Source organism: Scyliorhinus canicula, chromosome 2 (genome assembly GCF_902713615.1).
Source record: "Scyliorhinus canicula chromosome 2, sScyCan1.1, whole genome shotgun sequence".
In the NCBI taxonomy this organism is placed as follows: Eukaryota; Metazoa; Chordata; class Chondrichthyes; order Carcharhiniformes; family Scyliorhinidae; genus Scyliorhinus; species Scyliorhinus canicula.
Window position 1 is genome coordinate 35,777,318 of NC_052147.1, and position 19,455 is coordinate 35,796,772.

The following is a 19,455-nucleotide window of genomic DNA, read 5'->3' on the forward strand; positions in this document are numbered from 1 at the left end:
TAAATGGCACGCCCCCATGAATATTAAGGCCCTAATCTTTGTCATCCCGCAGCAATATCTCTGTAATGGCAATTGGATTGTACATATTTATTCCTATTTGTGCGAACAATTCATCTGTTTGTTACAAGTGCTGCATGTATTCAGATGGAGCATTTAGTTCTGCCTTTTAATATTTTTGTAACCTCTAGACTGATCTGGTGAACACTTAGATTCGTACATTTTTTCCCTTCCTGCCATGATCATCATTTCCCTTATTCCTACCTGCTCTCTTGCCTTTGGTTTATTTATCACATCTTCCCAAACTTGATCCATTGCCTGCATGGTTTAGTTTAAAGCCACCCTAGTTATACGACTAGCCAGAACACGCATCCCAGCATGGTTCAGGTGAAGGCTGTCCCAATGGTACAGCTCCCATTTTCCCACACCAATCTTTGAGCCAGGCGTTTAACTCTAATCTGATTTACCCTATACTAATTTGCTTGTGGCTCAGGTAGTGACCCACAAAGCCCCTAGCTCCCTGTACTCCCCTCAGCAGAATTAGTTCTGCAGGTAATTGGTACCTACATGGACCATGACCACTGGATCCACTCTTTCCAGCACAGAGCAGTTGTCCTGAACCCTGGCACCAGGTGGGGAACACAAGTCATTTGGACTTCTACTTTCAACTGCAGAGAGCTGTCTGTCCTGTCCTCAACTACAACTATATTTCGAATAACTGCCGAGCTTTAATGGCATCCTGTACCATGATGTTGTGCTCAGTTTGTTCATCGACTTAAGTCATCATTTTCAGCCAAATAGGCTGCAAGAACCTTGAACCTGTGTTGCAAAGGCTGAGGCTCCAAACTTTTGTCATCCAAGCTCCATACCTGTTTCACTCATAGTCACACCCTCCTGCCCCAGATCATTGATCAAATTTGAAAACCCTATCCAAAGGGGGCGTGACTGTCTCCTGGTACAAAACGCCTATTAACTTTCCCTCTTCTTTTTAAAAAAGAAAATTTGAGTACCCAATTATTTTTTTCCCAAATTAAGGGGCAATTTAGTCTGGCCAATCCACCTAACCTGCACATCTTTGGGTTGTGGGGTGAAGTCCACGCAGACACTGCGAGAATGTGCAAACACCACACAGGCAGTGACCCAAGGCTGGCATCGAACCCGGGTCCTCAGCGCCGCATGCAGCAGTGCTAACCACTGCACCACCATGCTGCCCCAGACTATCCCTCTCCTTGATGCATCTCAGTGTAGTGTCTGCAGATCAGCCGCCAGCTCAATAACTCTGAGCCAAAGATTCTCAAGCTGCAGACATGGATAACACCGGTGTCCAGTAGCTCCCACATTATGCAGTTGCAACATATCATCTTTACTGTGTTACCAAATTGTTAAATTCTAATAAACATTGCTACTCCAAATAATCTTCACTGCTGGTAAAAATCATAGTTATAGGGACTTCCGGTGTGCAGCATGGAGTGAGTGAGCACACAGAGGCAGCTTCTGCCCAAGGTTACAGAAAAGAGCTCTTTTTTGGGCGGCATGGGTTGGAATTTCGATGAAAAGGCGTAGGTGAATGTTCGTGGAGTACTTTCCCCCAGGAATAGTATGTTTCTTGGTTATCAGACCCTCAGAAAAAGGCCAAGATTGGGCTGAAGCAGCAGCAGAAAAAAGCCTCTACAAGCAGGCAGGCGGGGGAAGGGCCAGCTCAGATTTCTCAAGCTGACTTGAGGGCCTTTATGAAAGCTGAATTCTAGCAGCAGTCGACGCTGTCTCGACAAATCCCAGTGGGGGAAGGTGTCTAGAGGAGCATTCCCCATAATTTATGGTGCTCACCCGGAGTGGGGCAAAGGAAAAAGCTGCAGCAGCTCCCCAAGAAAAGCAGGGGAAGAAAGACAAAATGGCGGCCGGCGGAACACCCGAGGACTGGTGGAAGTGGGCGCAGGAGCAGCAAGCCTCTCTTCTGCGCTGTTTTGCGGAGCTGAAGGCTGAGTTGCTGGACTCCCTGAATGCAACTACAAACAAGCTGCTTGGGACACAGGCGGCCCAGGAAGTGTCTATTCGGGAGTTGCAGCAGCAGGCCGCTGAGCGGGAGGAGGAGGCCGTGGTCCTCGTGGGGAAAGTGGAGTTGCACGAGGCACTTCACAAAAAGTGGCAAGACCGCTTGGAGGAGCTGGACGTTCGCACGAGGCGAAAGAATTTGAGGATCCTGGGCCTGGCGGAGGGGCTGGAGGGGGTCGGATCTCCCGTCGTACGTGACCACGATGTTGAGCTCGTTGATGGGAGCGGGGTCCTTCCATTTGCCCCTGGAGCTTGAGGGAGCTCACAGAGTGCTGGCCAGGAGGCCTAAGGCAAATGAACCCCCGCGGGCGGTGCTGGTGCGGTTCCATCGATTTAGTGACCGGGAGTGTGTGCTGCGCTGGGCCAAGAAAGAGAGGAGCAGCAAGTGGGAGAATTCGGTGGTGCGAATCTACCAGGACTGGAGTGCGGAGGTGGCAAAGCGGCGGGCCGGGTTCAACCGGACGAAGGCGGTGCTTCATGCCAAGCAGGTCAGATTTGGAATGCTGCAGCCTGCGCGTCTGTGGGTGACATATAAGGACCGGCACCACTAATTCGAGTCCCCGGAGGAGGCGTGGGCCTTTGTACAGGCGGAGAAGCTGGACTCGAACTAGGGTCTGGGGACACACTATGGCCGTTGCTGTTTTCGCTGTTGCTGTTCTTCAATTTTGACAGGTGTTATTTTTATGCTGGTTTTCTTTTTGCTCTGTTTCCAGGTGGGTTTGTCTGTTGGGTATGGGTGTGGGGTATGTGGGGAACGTTGGGGGTATGTACTTTATATGTTCTCTTCTGTACGGGGCTGGGGGGTTGGAGTGAAACTGGATTTTGAGGAGCTGCGTCAGAAGGATGGGGTGTGGCAGTGTGAAAGCGCGGGCTTTCCTCTGGATGTCCGTGCTGCGGGGCGGGGGGGCGGAGCTGGAGGTGGGGGCGTGGCCTTCGCTGGTTTTCTTTCCCCCGCTGAAGCGGTGCCAAGGAGGTGTGGCAAGAGGGGGATGACCCCATGCCGGGAGGAGATGGGTTTTGGCGGGAGTTGCCGGGTCAGCAGAAGTCAGCTGACTCACGGAAGTACCATGGAGGGTGCGTTGCAGCTAGGAGGGGTCTTAGCCTTGGGGGGGGGGGGGGGATACCGGGTTACTGCTGGAATGGCCAGGAAGGAGCTGGTGTGGGCCGGAGGGGTAGAGGAGAGGCGTTATCGCCATGGGGAACGGGTCAGGCGGGGCGAGCTGGCCTGGGGCGAGCAGTCGATAAGCTATGGCTAGCCGGCGGGGGAGAGGGGCAGGTTGCCCTCTGATCCGGCTGATTACCTGGAACATGAGGGGGCTGAATGGGCCGGTTAAGAGAACTAGGGTATTTTCTCATCTGAAGGGGCTGAAGGTGGACGTGGCTATGCTCCAGGAGACCCACTTGAAGGTGGCGGACTAGGTTCGTCTGAGGAAGGGGTGGGTGGGGCAGGTTTTTCACTCAGGATTGGGCGCGAAGAACCGGGGGGTGGCGATTCTGGTGGGGAAGAGGGTGGCGTTCGAGGCGGCTGAGGTGGTGTCGGACAAGGAGGGCAGATATATTATGGTGAAGGGTAGGCTGCAGGGAGAGAAGGTGGTGCTGGTTAATGTATATGCCCCGAATTGGGATGATGCCGGCTTCATGAGGCGCTTGTTGGGCCGCATTCCAGACCTGGAGGTGGGGGGCCTGATCATGGGGGGCCTGATCATGGGGGGAGACTTTAACACAGTGCTGGATCCCCCACTGGACCGGTCCAGTTCAAGGACGGGTAAGAGACCGGCGGCGACCAAAGTGCTGAGGGGGTTTATGAACCAGATGGGAGGGCTGGATCCCTGGAGGTTTGGGAGGCCGAGAGCACGGAAGTATTCCTTTTTCTCCCATGTCCATAGGGTCTATTCCCGAATAGATTTTTTCATCCTGAGCAGGGGATTGATCCCGAAGGTGCAGGATGCAGAGTATTCGGCCATAGCGATTTCAGACCATGCTCCGCACTGGGTTGATCTGGAAATGGGGGAGGCGCGGGACCAGCGCCCGCTCTGGCGCCTGGATGTGGGGATGCTGGCTGATGAGGAGGTGTGTAGGAGGGTCCGGGGAAGTATTGAGGAGTATCTTGATACCAACGACACGGGGAGGTCCAGGTGGGGATGGTTTGGGAGGCTCTGAAAGCAGTGATCCGGGGGGAGCTGATCTCCATCCGGGCCCATAGGGAAAGGTCGGGAAAGGAAGGAGAGGGAGAGACTGGTGGGGGAGCTCCTGGATGTGGACAGGAGATATGCGGAGGCACTGGAGGAGGGGTTGCTGGGGAAATGGTGTAGTTTGCAGGCCAAATTTGACTTGTTGACCACCAGAAAGGCGGAGACACAGTGGAGGAGGTCGCAGGGCGCGGTATACGAGTATGGGGAGAAGGCGAGCAGGATGTTGGCGCATCAGCTCCGCAGGCGAGATGCGGCTAGGGAAATTGGTGGAGTGACGGATAGGGGTGGGAATGTAGTGCAGAAGGGGACAGAAGTAAATGGGGTCTTTAGGGACTTCTACGAGGAACTGTACCGGTCAGAACCTCCGATGCGGAGAGGGGGGATGGAGAGCTTCATGAACAGGCTATGTTTCCCAAGGGTTCAAGAGGAGCTGGTAGAGGGGCTGGGGACGCCGATAGAGTTGGAGGAGCTAGTCAGGGGGATTGGACACATGCAGTCAGGTAAGGCGCCGGGGCCGGACAGGTTCCCGGTGGAATTTTATAAAAAGTATGCGGATCTGGTGGGCCCCCTGTTGGTGCGAGCCTTCAATGAGGCATGGGAGGGGGGGGGGGGGGCTTTGCCCCTGACGATGTCGCGGGCACTGATCTCTCTGATCCTGAAGCGGGATAAGGACCCCTTGCAGTGTGGATCATACAGGCCTATCTCGCTCCTCAATGTTGACGCTAAGTTGCTGGCGAAGATCCTGGCCACCAGGATAGAGGACTGTGTGCCAGGGGTGATACACGAGGATCAGACAGGATTTGTCAAGGGACGGCAGCTCAACACGAATGTGCGGAGACTGCTAAATGTTATTATGATTCCGGCAGTGGAGGGGGAGGCGGAGATAGTGGTGGCGCTGGATGCGGAGAAAGCGTTTGATAGAGTTGAGTGGGGGTACCTGTGGGAGGTGCTGGAGCAGTTCGGATTCGGGGAGGAATTCATCAAATGGGTGAGGCTGCTCTACGCAGCTCCGATGGCAAGTGTAGTTACCAATGGAAGGAGATCGGAGTACTTTAGGCTCTACCGTGGGACCAGGCAGGGGTGCCCCCTGTCCCACTTGCTCTTTGCATTGGCGATTGAACCTTTGGCTATGGCGTTGAGGGAGTCAGGGAGATGGAGGGGTCTGGTGCGGGGTGGGTAGGAACATCGTGTATCGCTGTATGCGGACGATCTGCTGTTGTATGTGGCGGATCCAGAAGGGGGAATGCCGGGGGTGATGGAGCTGTTAGCGGAATTTGGGGGCTTCTTGGGCTATAAGTTAAATTTAGGCAAGAGTGAGGTATTTGTAGTACACCCGGGTGATCAGGAGGAGGGAATTGGGAGACTCCTATTTAAGAGGGCAGTGAAGAGTTTCAGATACCTGGAGGTGCAGGTGGCCAGGAGTTGGGGGACTCTCCATAAGCTTAATTTTACCAGGCTGGTGGAGCAGATGGAGGAGGAATTTAAAAGGTGGGACATGGTGCCGCTATCGTTGGCGGGTAGAGTGCAGTCCGTCAAAATGACGGTTCTCCCAAGGTTCTTGTTCCTTTTTCAGTGTTTGCCCATCTTTATCCCTAGGGCCTTTTTTAGAAGGGTGACTAGCAGCATCATGAGCTTTGTTTGGGCGCATGGGACCCCGAGGGTGAAGAGGGTCTTCTTGGAGCGGGGTAGAGATGGGGGGGGCTGGCGTTACCCAATCTCTCGGGGTATTATTGGGCAGCCAATGTGTCGATGGTGCGCAAGTGGGTAATGGAGGGGGAGGGGGCAGCATGGAAACGGATGAAGAGGGCGTCCTGTGGAGATACAAGCCTGGGGGCCCTGGTAACGGCGCCGTGGCCGCTCCCTCCTACGAGGTATACCACGAGTCCGGTGGTGGCGGCTACCCTCAAGATTTGGGGGCAGTGGAGGCGACATAGGGGAGAAGTGGGGGGCTCGATGGAGGCTCCGTTAAGGGGGAACCATAGGTTCGTCCCGGGGAACATTGATGGGGGATTCCAGGGTTGGCATAGAGCGGGCATCAGACAGCTGAGGGACCTGTTTATTGATGGGAGGTTTGCGAGCCTGGGGGAGTTGGAGGAGAAATTTGGGCTCCCACCGGGGAACATGTTCAGGTATCTGCAGGTAAAGGCATTTGCTAGGCGGCAGGTGGAGGGATTCCCTTCGCTTCGCGCGAGTGAGCGACAGGGTGCTTTCGGGGGTCTGGGTCGGAGAGGGGAAGATACCTGATATCTACAAGGTTATGCAGGAGGCGGAGGAGGCGTCAGTAGAGGAGCTGAAAGCTAAGTGGGAGGGGGAACTGGGGGAACAGATCGAAGACGGGACATGGGGTGATGCTCTGGAGAGGGTTAATTCTTCCTCCTCGTGTGCGCGGCTTAGCCTCATCCAATTCAAGGTGCTGCACCGGGCCCACATGACTGGGACGAGGATGAGTAGGTTCTTTGGGGGTGAAGACAGGTGTGTCAGGTGCTCGGAGTCCAGCGAACCATGCCCATATGTTCTGGGCATGCCCGGCACTGGAGGAGTTCTGGAAGGGGCTGGCGAGGACGGTGTCGAGGGTGGTGGGATCCAGGGTCAAGCCAGGATGGGGACTCGCGATTTTTGGGGTTGGGGTGGAGCCGGGAGTGCAGGAGGCGAAAGAGGCCGGTGTGCTGGCCTTTGCGTCCCTAGTAGCCCGGCGAAGGATCTTGCTACAATGGAAGGATGCGAGGCCCCCAAGCGTGGAGACCTGGATCAATGACATGGCGGGTTTCATTAAGCTAGAGAAGGTCAAATTCGCCCCGAGAGGGTCGGTACAAGGGTTCTTTAGGCGGTGGCAACCTTTTCTCGACTTTCTGGCTCAACGATAGGGTACAGGGACAGTAGCAGCAGCAACCCGGGGGGGAGGGGGGGAAGGGGCGGGGGGGAAGGGGCGGGGAGGGAAAAGTGGGGGGTGCAGACAATGACTGTCTGTTTGTTTATTTAATTTTAATTTATTTTTAAGTTCTTTTGTTGTTCATTGGGGTTGGGGGGGGATGTGATACATGCGTAGATACGGTCTGGGGGTGTTACAGTTATTATGGGTTATCTTGTTGCATTTCATTGTTTGTCGTTATGTTTTATATTTTCTGTAAAAAATTCTAATAAAAATTATATTAAAAAAAAATCATAGTTATAGGTTAGGGGCAGGTTTCACCTCCTCGTTGAAAATCCTGCACAACGTCCCCAAGACGAGCATTCAAACCAACACCACCTGCTCTGAATACTTCCAGCTGCACAGAGGCACAAGGGAGGGATGCCCACTGTCCCCATTCCTTTTTGAACCCCTGACAATTGCTCTGCGAGGTGCAAAAATCTGGAGGGGCATCCAAAGGGGAGGCAGATAGCAAGAGTCTCACTATGCGGATGACCTGCTCCTTTACGTCTCAGAAACACAGGAAGGCCTGAAAGAGATCATGCAGCCAGAGAGTTTGGAACCATCTCCAGTTACAAACTTAACCCGGGCAAGAGTGAGGCATTCCCGGTGAACCCAAACAGGAGAGGGACAGAGCTGGAGGGACTCCCATTCAAACTAGCCCAAAACAAATTCCGCAACCTGAGATCCAAATAGCCCGGCACTGGACAGATTCACCAGTTGAATCTGACCAGCCTGGCGGAAGAAGTTCAAAAGGTCCGACAGATAGGATATGCTCCCGCTCTCCTTGACGGGGAGGGTGCAGACAATCAAAATGAATCTACTGCCGAGGTTCCTCTTCCTGTTCAGATCAATACCGATCTTGATCCCCAAGGCCTTTTTCCAAAACAGACAAAATGACCATGACGTTTGTGTGCGCGTGTGTGTGTAGGGAGGGGGGGGGGGGGGGGGGGGGGAAAGAGAGAGAGAAAGAAGAGTTAAGAACCCAAGAGTCCCCAAATCAACACTGCAAAGGAAAAACGGTAGGGGTTGCATGGCACTACCAAACCTACAATATTATCACTGGGCAGCCACGGCAAGAGAGTGCGGGGATGGATATGTGAACCCACCATGGAAATAGTTGCAGATGGAGGAGGTCTCCTACAAGGGAATGACCTTGCAGACCCTCGCTACGGCAGCACTCCCATCCCCCACCCCCTGACGAAATACACATCCTGCCCAGTGGTGGAAGCCACACTAAGGATGTGGAATCAGATGAGGCAACATTTCGGTCTGACCAAGATGTCCCCCATCTGCAGAAACCACAGATTTCCCATCAGCCATGCTAGATACCACCTTCACAAAATGGAGACAGGACAGGGTGATGTGGACAGTCAGGGACTTTTACATGGGAGACAGACTAGCGACACTGGAAGAACTGACTGAGAAGCTGGAACTACTGACAGGACAGGAACTTGGGCACCTACAGGTAAAGCGCTTTCTCCGCAAGAAGAGTAGGATACTCCAGGCCCCCAAAGAGCACATTACTAGAGGATCTGATAAACAGACAGAAAAGGACAAACTGGACCACAACTGAATAGGCAGCACCTTTAAAATAGCTCAGCAAGCATTAAATTTGATGTTTTGAGATTATTTTTTGGAAATGTCTGGTCACTGACTTGTTATTAATTTTTACATTTCAAACCATCAAAACACCATAATTATAGGTGCAAAATTAATATGTTAAAAAAAAATCACTAATCAACAAAACCCAAGTGAAAATCGGGTGAAAGAAACGTTGCTTTCAAAATTCAAAGAGGAAAAAAACCTTTTATTAAAAGTCCTATTGATACAATTTTTAAAAAGACTGCATAAAAAGTCAATGTGTATTGACTGTGTTGACGCATTTAGTTGATTAAATTTCAAAGATTTTTGAATTTTAAAAAAGTATAATGTTGTTTGATAACTAAACAAATGAATTTGACTGTTTAAAAACTACTACTTTCGTGGAAAATTGCCAACATTCTACATCCTAAGCCTGTAAAACCTACCTGAGCCGTTGGAAACATTGCTTTTGACAAAAATATTGATGTTCACTTTCAGGTTTCCCAGAGAGGCATCAAGCAAAACTTTAAGGAGAATGTTCAAAGGAAAAATAAATACAGTCACATAACTGTGAAATATGCATTTTTATAGTTACAAAAAATGGCAATTTTTTCAAAAAGTCAAGTGACTTGACTGGCAATAAACTAGGATGGTGAGACGCGGACATGTTTTAAGTTTTATTATAAAATGTTGAGATTAAAAGTATTGTTTTCTTTATTGAAGTGGGACACAGTAAACAAGATTAATGACGATTAAAAAATGCAGAATGCAACATTTTCCATTATTTTTCCTGTTATTTTGTTTCAAGGCAGCAGGACATATAAGTGTGTGGGGTGGTGGGGTTTCCAGTAGCAGGATTTTGGGCACAGATTTGGTAGCATTGAGGAACAGTATATGAATTGTGTGGTGCAATATTGTGGGTCTGTCCCAAAGGATGCCAAGAACATGGTCCCAGGTCTTTGGGATTCTTAGGAGTGCAATTCTAGGATCTTATATTGAGAAGCAGAATCTTTAGAGTCTAGGATCTAGAAATGATAAATCTGTGGGGAGCAGGTTGCCTATCCTAGGATGCAGGAGTCTTAAGAGGGATTTTGAATATGTGTTATCATTACTTGGGAGAGGAGCAGAGACCAACAGTATGATTGGAGTTGGGGCCCAGGACTGATCTCTAACCCTTTTCAAATCATTAGGCTCTAATGCGCCACCTACACAATTACCCATTATGCTTCCCATAACTCATTGCACTATTAGGTATTCCGCCACCTATTTCCCCATTGTGAGTCAGATTATGTCAATGCTCCTGCTTAAAGCACTTTATGAAATGTGTATTTTTTGTTCAAAACATATCAAACATTTGAAATTTCAGTAATTGAAGAAAATAGCAATAAATCATGACAAATATTTACATATTTAGATAGCTATGTTAAATGTGAATGTAAAAATAGTGATAAAGGAGTAAGACTTGTGGGTAAGATTTTTAAATCTAGCAAACATTTCATTTGTATGTGTGAATTTATTACAACCAACTGGCTCATGTTTATGGAACTGTCAATCATAACTGAAAAGTTAAAGATATATATCAATCAAATGAAAGGGCAGTGGGAAGGTAAGTTTCTAACAAAGAATTAAAAACATAAACTACAATTATAGTGTGAGCAGATAGAAAAATCTACTGATGAAAAACAGTGAACAAAGCAAATTAACTATTTTGTGGGGAAAAATGGCTGGATGGAATTTTATATTCTATTGGTTCTCCAAACTTAAGCATTTACTGGGAGTAAGATTTTTAAAGCAATGATGTACAAAATTTACCAGAAAACTTAAAATCATCTACAAATTACTGTTTCTACATCTGAAAGGCTTGTAATAGATGCAAAATGGCGGAGTCTTGAATTTATATAATTTTACTATTATCTAAGGAAAATCAAATTGGCAGGTATAGCTTCCAGCATACAACTGTGCTAGAATCAATGCAAAATGACGAATGGATAAAAAAAACACTTTTTGGACAGTATCATTTTTTTTGTAAGGGTAAAGCATATTTTGCCACAATCATTTTCTTGAAAAAAATGTCGGAAGAACATTCATTGGCCGTTTATTGTCAAATGGCAAATTAAAATTTAAAGCACACCAAACTTCAACGTCAAAGCCCTGTCATTTGCAAAGTATTTTGAGTGCACTTTTCAAAAATTGAGATCATAAAGTTTGCAAGTTCTGGAAGAACGTTTCTGAAAACATTATAAACAAAACAAATTACCAAACAGTTCTGCACATACACCAAATACTAACAGATATATTTAGTCAAAAAGAGAAAATGCAAACAAGGTCAAAACTAAGTTTTGCTTATTTCTTGAACTTACCAAAAAGGACACATTTTAAAAGCACGTTTCAGCCAATCCTGCAGATTTATTTATGCTACAGTGGTATTATGTATGTTTGTATCAGCAATGGGTAAGGAAACATAATTTACTTATTTTCCAGGAACCAAAAATATTTTGCCATCTCAATGGAAATCTCTTTCATAGGAAATGCAAGGGATGGATAGTTATAACAGCATGCTCTACCTCATCAGGAACTCTTCTAGCATTACATATGAAATCAAATCTATAATCAATGTACAAGTCATACAGCACTGGATCTAAAAACAGTGAAAGTATGAGATAGCATAAATGTTGACGTTAACATACAAGTACAAATGTACTCATGTAATCTTCACAAAGTGCAATCCTGTACATAATGCATTTTAGAATATGATGTTATCTACATTATATATACATAAACGTTTTACGGATTGTCCTTCATACTCCCAATACTGTCCTGTAAAGTAGGCAAACTTACATTTATCATAAACTCATTTTCTCACAATTACTGAATCATTGAGTTGATGTGAATACAGGTAGATCAGAGTTAGAGATTTACAAAAATGCTTCCACACAAATTTTAAAGGAAACAATATGGACACCGTGCACAAATCCTTCACTTTTACACTCTGTAAACTCAAGTCACTTAGCAGCAGTTTTCCAATTCATAGATTAAATTTGAAGTGCTTTATTGCATAATTATATTACACTGAAAGTCACACAAAAGCCAGTTGTGTGCCGACTAACTCCACTACTTAAATGATGAAGAGTTATCAGAGCAAAAATACTCAAATTTAGACCTATTAAAAGTAATTCAAATAAGATTAGCTCTAACACAATTAATAGAGATATCTGAACTAGATTAAACTTACATTGCTTTTAGCAATCCCTAACTTCAGGTTTCAATAATTATAATTGAGTCTGCTAATTAAACTATACAAACCAGACTACTTCTAACCAAATGGATAGTCATGACTTAACTGAAATGTCTATTTAAAAATATAAACATAATTGGTTTAATCCATATCATTATAACTTGTACTTTTGTTACTTGTGTAAGCTGATACGATACAAGCTTAAGAAAAATAATCACCTATTTTACACCAAATTCCAGATCTAGAAATACTAATTCCAATAAAAAAACTTTAATTTTCACCAGTTCAATCTTACTCCGTAAATCTGACATTCACTCATCATTCTGTTTAAACATTCGCATTTCCTCCTGCTAATAAAAAATGTCAGCCATCGCCATTCTCATCAAATTTCCATTAAACTACAATACCTTCACACTATAGCTTAAAACTGATAATTCACCAAATATGGTGGAGTCATAGTATTTGTCCTACTATGACAATCTTGTTTACAGTAATGTTCAGAGGGAAGAAATAAACAAATTCTTCATAAAACTGCCAATACAATTAAATAATCAGAAATAGCACAGGGAAACATTTACTTCTGTGTACTTCACGTGACCTTTTATACAGATTTATTTCTCCTCCTCTTCTAAAAGAGTTAGAAAAACTTCTCCTTCATTTAAAACAATTTGCGTTCAGTTGTTTTGCTTCCAAGAAATTCGCAGCACTTTGTGAACACAAGGTTATATCAGCCTAGAACTTCTCAGAAAGTGAATGAGCACTTTGTAGACAAAGATATATTGGGCAATTGTCTGCACCATTAGCATCCGTTGTTGTCTGAGTAGGTTCAGCATTGTAGCAATATTCAGAGTCTGTGGAATAAAAATTTAAGATACATCTTAGATCTAACACACTGATTTGATACAAAGATGAATTTAAACTCATTAGTAACACAGAATAGATTTTCTTTTTTAAAAAATTAACTGGGTAAAAGAATATTAATGATCACATGTAGATGAAAGCACAGAGAAACAAGACACGTGTTCCTTCCCCAGACCACGTATCATCTAGCCTCGCATTCCATTACAGAAGAGGAAGGTTTTACAGAACTTCTTCCTGACCCTCAAAAGTATGGTATAAAGGGTGGCACGGTGGTGCAGTGGTTAGCATTGCTGTCTACGGCACAGAGGACCCAGGTTTGATATCGGCCCCGGGTTACTGTCTGTGTGGAGTTTACACATTCTCCCTTTGTCTGCGTGAGTTTTACCCCCCACAACCCAAAGATGTGCAGGTTAGGTGGATTGGCCACACTAAGTTGCCTCTTATTTGGAAAAAAATAATTGGATACTCTAAGTATGAAAAAGAAAGTATGGTATAAAAAAGCATTTTCAGTGCATGCTATGGACACCTCCTTTGAAGCATATATCATGGAGTCACAGATGTTTACGATGGAAACATCGGCCCAGCTTGTTTTGTTGCCTCCCAGTTTCTATCACTAAGAGTCCCACTTGTCTGCATTTGGCCCATATCCCTCTGTACCCACCCTGCCCATGTAACTGTCTAACTGTTTTTTTTTAAAAAAGGAAAAAATTGTACCCGCCTCAACCACTGCCTCTGGCAGCCCATTCCAGTTGCTCACCACCCTCTTTATGAAGAAATTTCCCCTCTGGTCTCTTTTGTATCTCTCCACTCTCACCTTAAACCTATGCCCTCTAGTTCTAGACTCCTCTACCTTTGGGAAAAGATGTTGACTATCTACCTTATCTCTGCTCCTCATTATTTTATTGACCTCTATAAGATCAACCCTAAGCCTCCTACGCTCCAGGGATAAAAGTCCCAGCCTATTCTGCCTCTCCTAATAACTCAGACCATCAAGTCCTGGTAGCATCCTCGTAAATCTCTTCTGCACTCTTTCTAGTTTAACAATATCCTTCCTATATTAGGGTGACCAGAACTGAACCATGTGTGGTCTTACCAATGTATTGTACAACTTCAAGACATCCCTATCAACATAGCGAGTGGCACATGCACAACAATATGTTTTAGACAATGCTGCTGGATGATGTAGAACAAATTAATTTTTTTAAAAACTATACTTAAACAATACCAATCATATATAAGAATTACAGAGTGACCCAAAGAGGCCCATGGTTGACACTGTAGACACTATTATGTGACTAATTGATTAAAATGGGACAGCATTTAATAGTACATGCCAGTTTCTAACTCAAGCCTCTGAAACCCCAATAATGGTTCCCAATGATAACAATACAAGTGATCTGAAAATACAAGTGTGCTTTCCGAAGTATGATGTCGTAGTAATTACATCTACCTACACAGGATATGTAGCACAGAAAGAGGCCATTTGGTCCAACCAGTCTATGCATATTTATGCTCCACTCTATGCATCCTTCCCTTTCAGAAAATTCAAATTTATCATCATAACCCATCCGTTAACTTCTTCCTGATATGTTTGCCCAACTTCTTCCTGATACGTTTGCCTGGTCCCCTTTTAACTACATTTATGCTATTCAATTTAACTACTCCTTGTTCGCAAGTTCCACATTCTTACCACTTACTTGTAAAGGTATCTTCCAATTACCTATTGGCTTTCTTGGGGACTATCTTATATGCATGGCCTCTAGTTATTCTCTTGCCCACAAGAGAAAACATACTCTCTGCATCCAATCTACCAAATATTTATCAATTTTAAAGACCTCTATTACGTCAACCCTCACCCATCTTTCTCGATCCCCCACTCTCCTCAAAGAGAAAAGAGACCCACCCAATATGACGACTAGAACTACATTCAGTACTCAAATGTGGTCGAATCAAGGTTCAATAATGGTTTAGTGCATCTTCCCTACTCTTCAATTCTATTCCTCTAGCAATAAAGCCTAATGGTTTTTTAAAAAAATGGTGGTGCTAACTTCTGGCTTAACTTTTAGCAATTGAGTAGTGTCCAGAACCAGGGGCAGAGATTCAGAATAAGAGGTAGGCCAGGATGAGGAGAAATTTCTTCATTCAAGAGGGTGCTTATCCTTGGAATTCTCTACCTCAGAGGGCTGAGGAGAGAGATTGATAGATTTTTAAAGCTATTAATGGACATGGGGTTAATGCAGGAAATTGGCATTGAGCTAGATCAGGCATGAGTGACTAGAATGGCAGGGCTTGAGGGATCGAATGGTCTACACATGCTCTAGTTTCCTATGTTCCTAAACACCACAGTAAACTGGGTTGAACTGCTGCTGGGTAAACCCATAGACTAACAATACAAATGCAGTTAAGCAACTATGGTCAATGAGGTAATGACACTATCAAGGTTTAGTAAAGGCTTACATAAATGGAAGGAAAGTGGAACTCATCTTGAATTTATCAGAGACAGAGACTACGTACCAGGGCAGGTTCAATAAAAGGGAAGCTCAATCTTACCGCATTGTGTTCCAGGCAGCCAATCATAATTTCTGATAAAATTACAACACCAGTCCTTCCAACACCAGCACTGCAGTGTATAAGTAAAGGCGTATCCAGATTTTTACTGTCTGTTGTACTATTAGTATGACGACGCACTGACTCAATTTCATCCAAATAAGCTGTAACGGCAATGGTAAGTTAAAAAAATCCAAGTTAACAAGAATCATTTATACAAGTGGTACAAATTGCTTCAGTATATACAGTGTTTTTTCAAACTTAAAAGGTTAATCAGAATTAAGTAAACTTACATCGAAATCCCTTGATATCTTCTGGGCAGCCATTTTCTGGCCAGTCTGTATACTGTAAGTGCCATACAGTCCTCTCTTGCCCATTCAATAAATGTTTAATTTTCAACCCTGTGGTTGCATAACAACCAGAGTCTGTTCGAAATCGTGTGGTTATTTTGAATCTTCCATATGTGACAGAGTTATTCCTGGAGCCTAATCGAGGCCAATACCGAAAACTCTTCTCTCTCCCTCCCTCCTGTAACATAATTACAATATAAACGACTTCATTAACACTAGAGAACAATCCAATTTCTGAATTAGGATGCATAGTCCAAGCAATCGTATTATGAAATGACTTTGGAAATCATTATGCAACCATTAAAAATAAATTCTATTAGAATTACTAATTGATTGTGGCACTTGGGGCGAAGGAGATAAAAAGATAGGCGGGGAGGAAGCAGGATTAAGTTATTGAGTTGGATGATTAGCCATGATCATAGTGAATGACAGAGCAGGCTTGAAGGACTGAATGGCCTCCTCTTGTTCCTATTTTCTATGTTTCTATGATAAAAAGATGCTCAATTATGTAACCACTTTTGCAAAATTTAAAACAAGGATTGAATGATTTGAGAGGAGAAATACTGGAAAGACAATACTTTCAAACCGCATAAATATTCAGTCACACAGATGTAAAATCCCAATGGCTACATTAAAATTATCTGTTAAAGTAAACAGTGACACATACAGCTAGATTCTCCCTTCAGTGGTGGGAAACAGAAATTGAAACTGTTTCCAGGTCCTAAACTTGCCTATGTGGCCAACAGTATGGGAGTTTCAAGGTGATGTCCCCTTAACTATCATGGAGACAGGTCCCAAAAACAGCAACAGGAAAATGGTACATAAGCCAACATTGCCATTTTTGGGCCCCAACTATCCTATTCCATCCCAGGCAGGATTAGGCTATCCAGCCAGTGTGTCTAACAGAAGTATGCAAAAATACATTTCAACGCTCCTTTTCCTATTTGGCAGTCCTCAGTGCAAATCAAATGAATCAAGTTGACTGAGGTGCAAATTCTGGTAGGACCCAGAAACATCAGGCTTTCACTTATTCAGGATGTCTAGTTCTATTACTGTATCTCATTTGTACACAGAAAATGCAGATATTAATTCTAAAGCTAAAGACATGAGCAACTCAAGAAGTACCTCTTCTATGGTAACCATGGCAATGATTGCGACTCCTTGTTCCCATACCATTTGCCAAAAATCAAGACAAGTGGTCTGGAGTGGTCCTTGTGTAGCAATGTAATTCCATTCCTTGCCTTCAACTACTGCCTGTAGTGAAAAATTGCAAATTATCTGACAGCCATGGGAAAGTTAGGAAAAAATTGTAAATTTGTGAAGAATTCTAGCAACGCTCAGACTTAAATTAAATGGAATTTACAAAAATGTCACACTTGTGGCTTTCCTCAATCAATTACAAAGCAAACACCAGGTATAATACTCATGTACCTTTATATGAGATGCATTTATGTAACCAGTATTGTTTTCTTTTGTAGGCACCAATTCCACCCTGTTATCGTCATAGGGAATAACATCTGGAAATCGATTTCTTTCAGCATTTTCGGGCAATAATGCTATGGTACACTCTGCTGCTGAATTTTTCTTTTGAACTCTTTCATATTCTGTAAACACCATTTTCTGTTCCAGGCGCAGTTCCAAAATTTTGCACTAAAAATGCAAAACACACTTACAAGAACCAAGATAAAAGAAAATTACTGTGGATGCTGGAATCTGAAACAAAGTCATGTTTTGACAGAGTCATCCAGACTCAAAATGTTAGCTCCCTTCTTTCTCCACAGATGCTGTCAGACCTGCTGAGATGGTCCAGCATTTTGTTTTTCTTACAACAACCATTTTAATTTGAAATTAAACTGCAGTAATGATGTAGTTAGACTGCTTTTTCGGAGGGTCGGTGCAGGCTCAATGGGCCTCCTTCTGCACATACGGATTTCTATGAAAATTAGTAGTGACACCGGTTGAAAATGTGTGGGCTGTTAAGGAATTGGTTAAGAAACATTCCAATTAGATGTCTCATTGATCCAATAATTGGCACTGATATGTAAAGATGCTACATGTGGGCTTTGGGGCATGTGATGACAGAGTTTGGTGCTGATTGTGTTCAAAGAAAAATAAAGGTGTTTGGGAAAAGGAGCAGATCCCATGACTCTACTCAACAGCAGCCAGAGGCGAACATGGGCAAACAGCAGGTAAGGAAGGGATGAGGCTTGACCATGGCCACCACACTCTACTGATTCTCCACACTATAAGTTCCGACATAAATAGATCTGGATGAAATCTGATAGCATCAGGTATAATACTGTTGCCACCCATTGATTTGCATTTCTGCAGGCCATTTCCTTAATAGGAAAATATCAGGGAACACAATTTTAAAAAAATGACTGGAACTATTATCTTATTTGTAGATATTTAAGATACACTTTCATTGTAAAAATACAGAAATGTACACGAGGAAGGACTTAATATTTTCTCCCACCCCCCCCAATAAGAGTCTGCAATATCTACAAATAAAATATTCCTATGGAAATAAATGTAGGTCTCCGATATTCTCTCTTTTCCTCCCTTTACCTAAACAGAATCAGACTGGGTTACTATTTCATGAGGATTGGGGAGTCTACAGTGTCTCATTTAGATCATACGGAGTTCTTACAAAGAACATGAACAAATATAGCAAATGTCCAATTCTATTTCATCCAACACTCCGTTCACATATGCATAATTCCAAAAGGAACTGTAAATAAGAACTAGAAATTCTGGGCAATTTTCCTACAGAAATGCCAACTGTACTATATTTACCCACACAAAACCTCAGTACTATACCATATTATGCAATTATGACGTCATTATTTTTGTAACTAAAAGCGTAGTTTAGCTACTGCTGGCAGCCAAAGTTTCAACAAATATTGTGCCTTTAATAGTTCAATCGTCAGACAATTAACAATCTTATGCTCTGAACATATAAATAACATGAATGATATCAAGCCATACCCTTTCGTCGTATGATGTCTTGATAGGTTCATCTTTAATAGTATCAGCTAAAGGCTTTTGAAATGGTGTTAATCCATTTAATTCTGCCATCTTCAATGGTCCAATTTTCCTAATATCAGACACACGAGTTCCTTTTCGCGTATCCTTCAAAATTGAAGAATAAGACAAAAAAATAGGTGTTAAGCAATCAAGAACACATTTACTCTCGGTGTACAGAACCTGCACAGCAAGATTCTGCAAGAACCAGGAAGTCACGTATAATAAATCGCTAACTGAGCACAACAGTATATAGCTAAAAATAACTCTCAAATGGATGCACCATAGGCCAAATGTAGGATAGAGAAATTCAGATGGCCAAAGCGGATTTCTAAAATGTTTGCACTCAAATCGGATTTTCTGAAGACGATCTACATCTTAACCAAAAATATTAACTATACATCTTAGCAAACTATTCACTGTTCTTTTTCACTTGTCTACAAAATAAATTGCACAATGCCAAGGGTTTTTTTGTTTGAGAAAAGGGCAATGCCATCAGAATTGAAACAGAAGGTAACACTATTGGGGGTGACAGAACTATTAATAATAGCTAACATAGAAGCCAGGATGGGAAGTTGGACAGTCAGCCGTTCCGCAGGAATACAATCCAGAGCACAAGTGGGTTCCATCAATAAGAGAAGTTCAGAAAGGCAGGAAGGGAGATGGAAGAGAAATTTGAAAAAGATGCAATTCAGGGTTGGAGAG

At 44.1% G+C, this 19,455-nt stretch overlaps 1 protein-coding gene across 3 annotated transcripts in view; it reads right to left on the reverse strand.

Moving 5' to 3' along the window:
- Positions 1–10,807: 10,807 nt before the first annotated feature.
- ptpn21 (protein tyrosine phosphatase non-receptor type 21) overlaps positions 10,808–19,455 on the reverse strand; it is a 103,883-nt gene continuing 95,235 nt past the window's right edge. For all 3 annotated transcript variants that reach the window (XM_038776060.1, XM_038776070.1, XM_038776076.1), the window contains 6 exons: positions 18,715–18,858; positions 17,158–17,376; positions 16,852–16,980; positions 15,670–15,904; positions 15,380–15,540; positions 10,808–12,819 (listed from right to left, as the gene is read on the reverse strand). In XM_038776060.1, the coding sequence (XP_038631988.1) occupies positions 12,691–12,819; positions 15,380–15,540; positions 15,670–15,904; positions 16,852–16,980; positions 17,158–17,376; positions 18,715–18,858 (1,017 nt within the window). In that variant the 3' untranslated portion in view covers positions 10,808–12,690. The remainder of the gene's footprint in view (positions 12,820–15,379; positions 15,541–15,669; positions 15,905–16,851; positions 16,981–17,157; positions 17,377–18,714; positions 18,859–19,455) is intronic.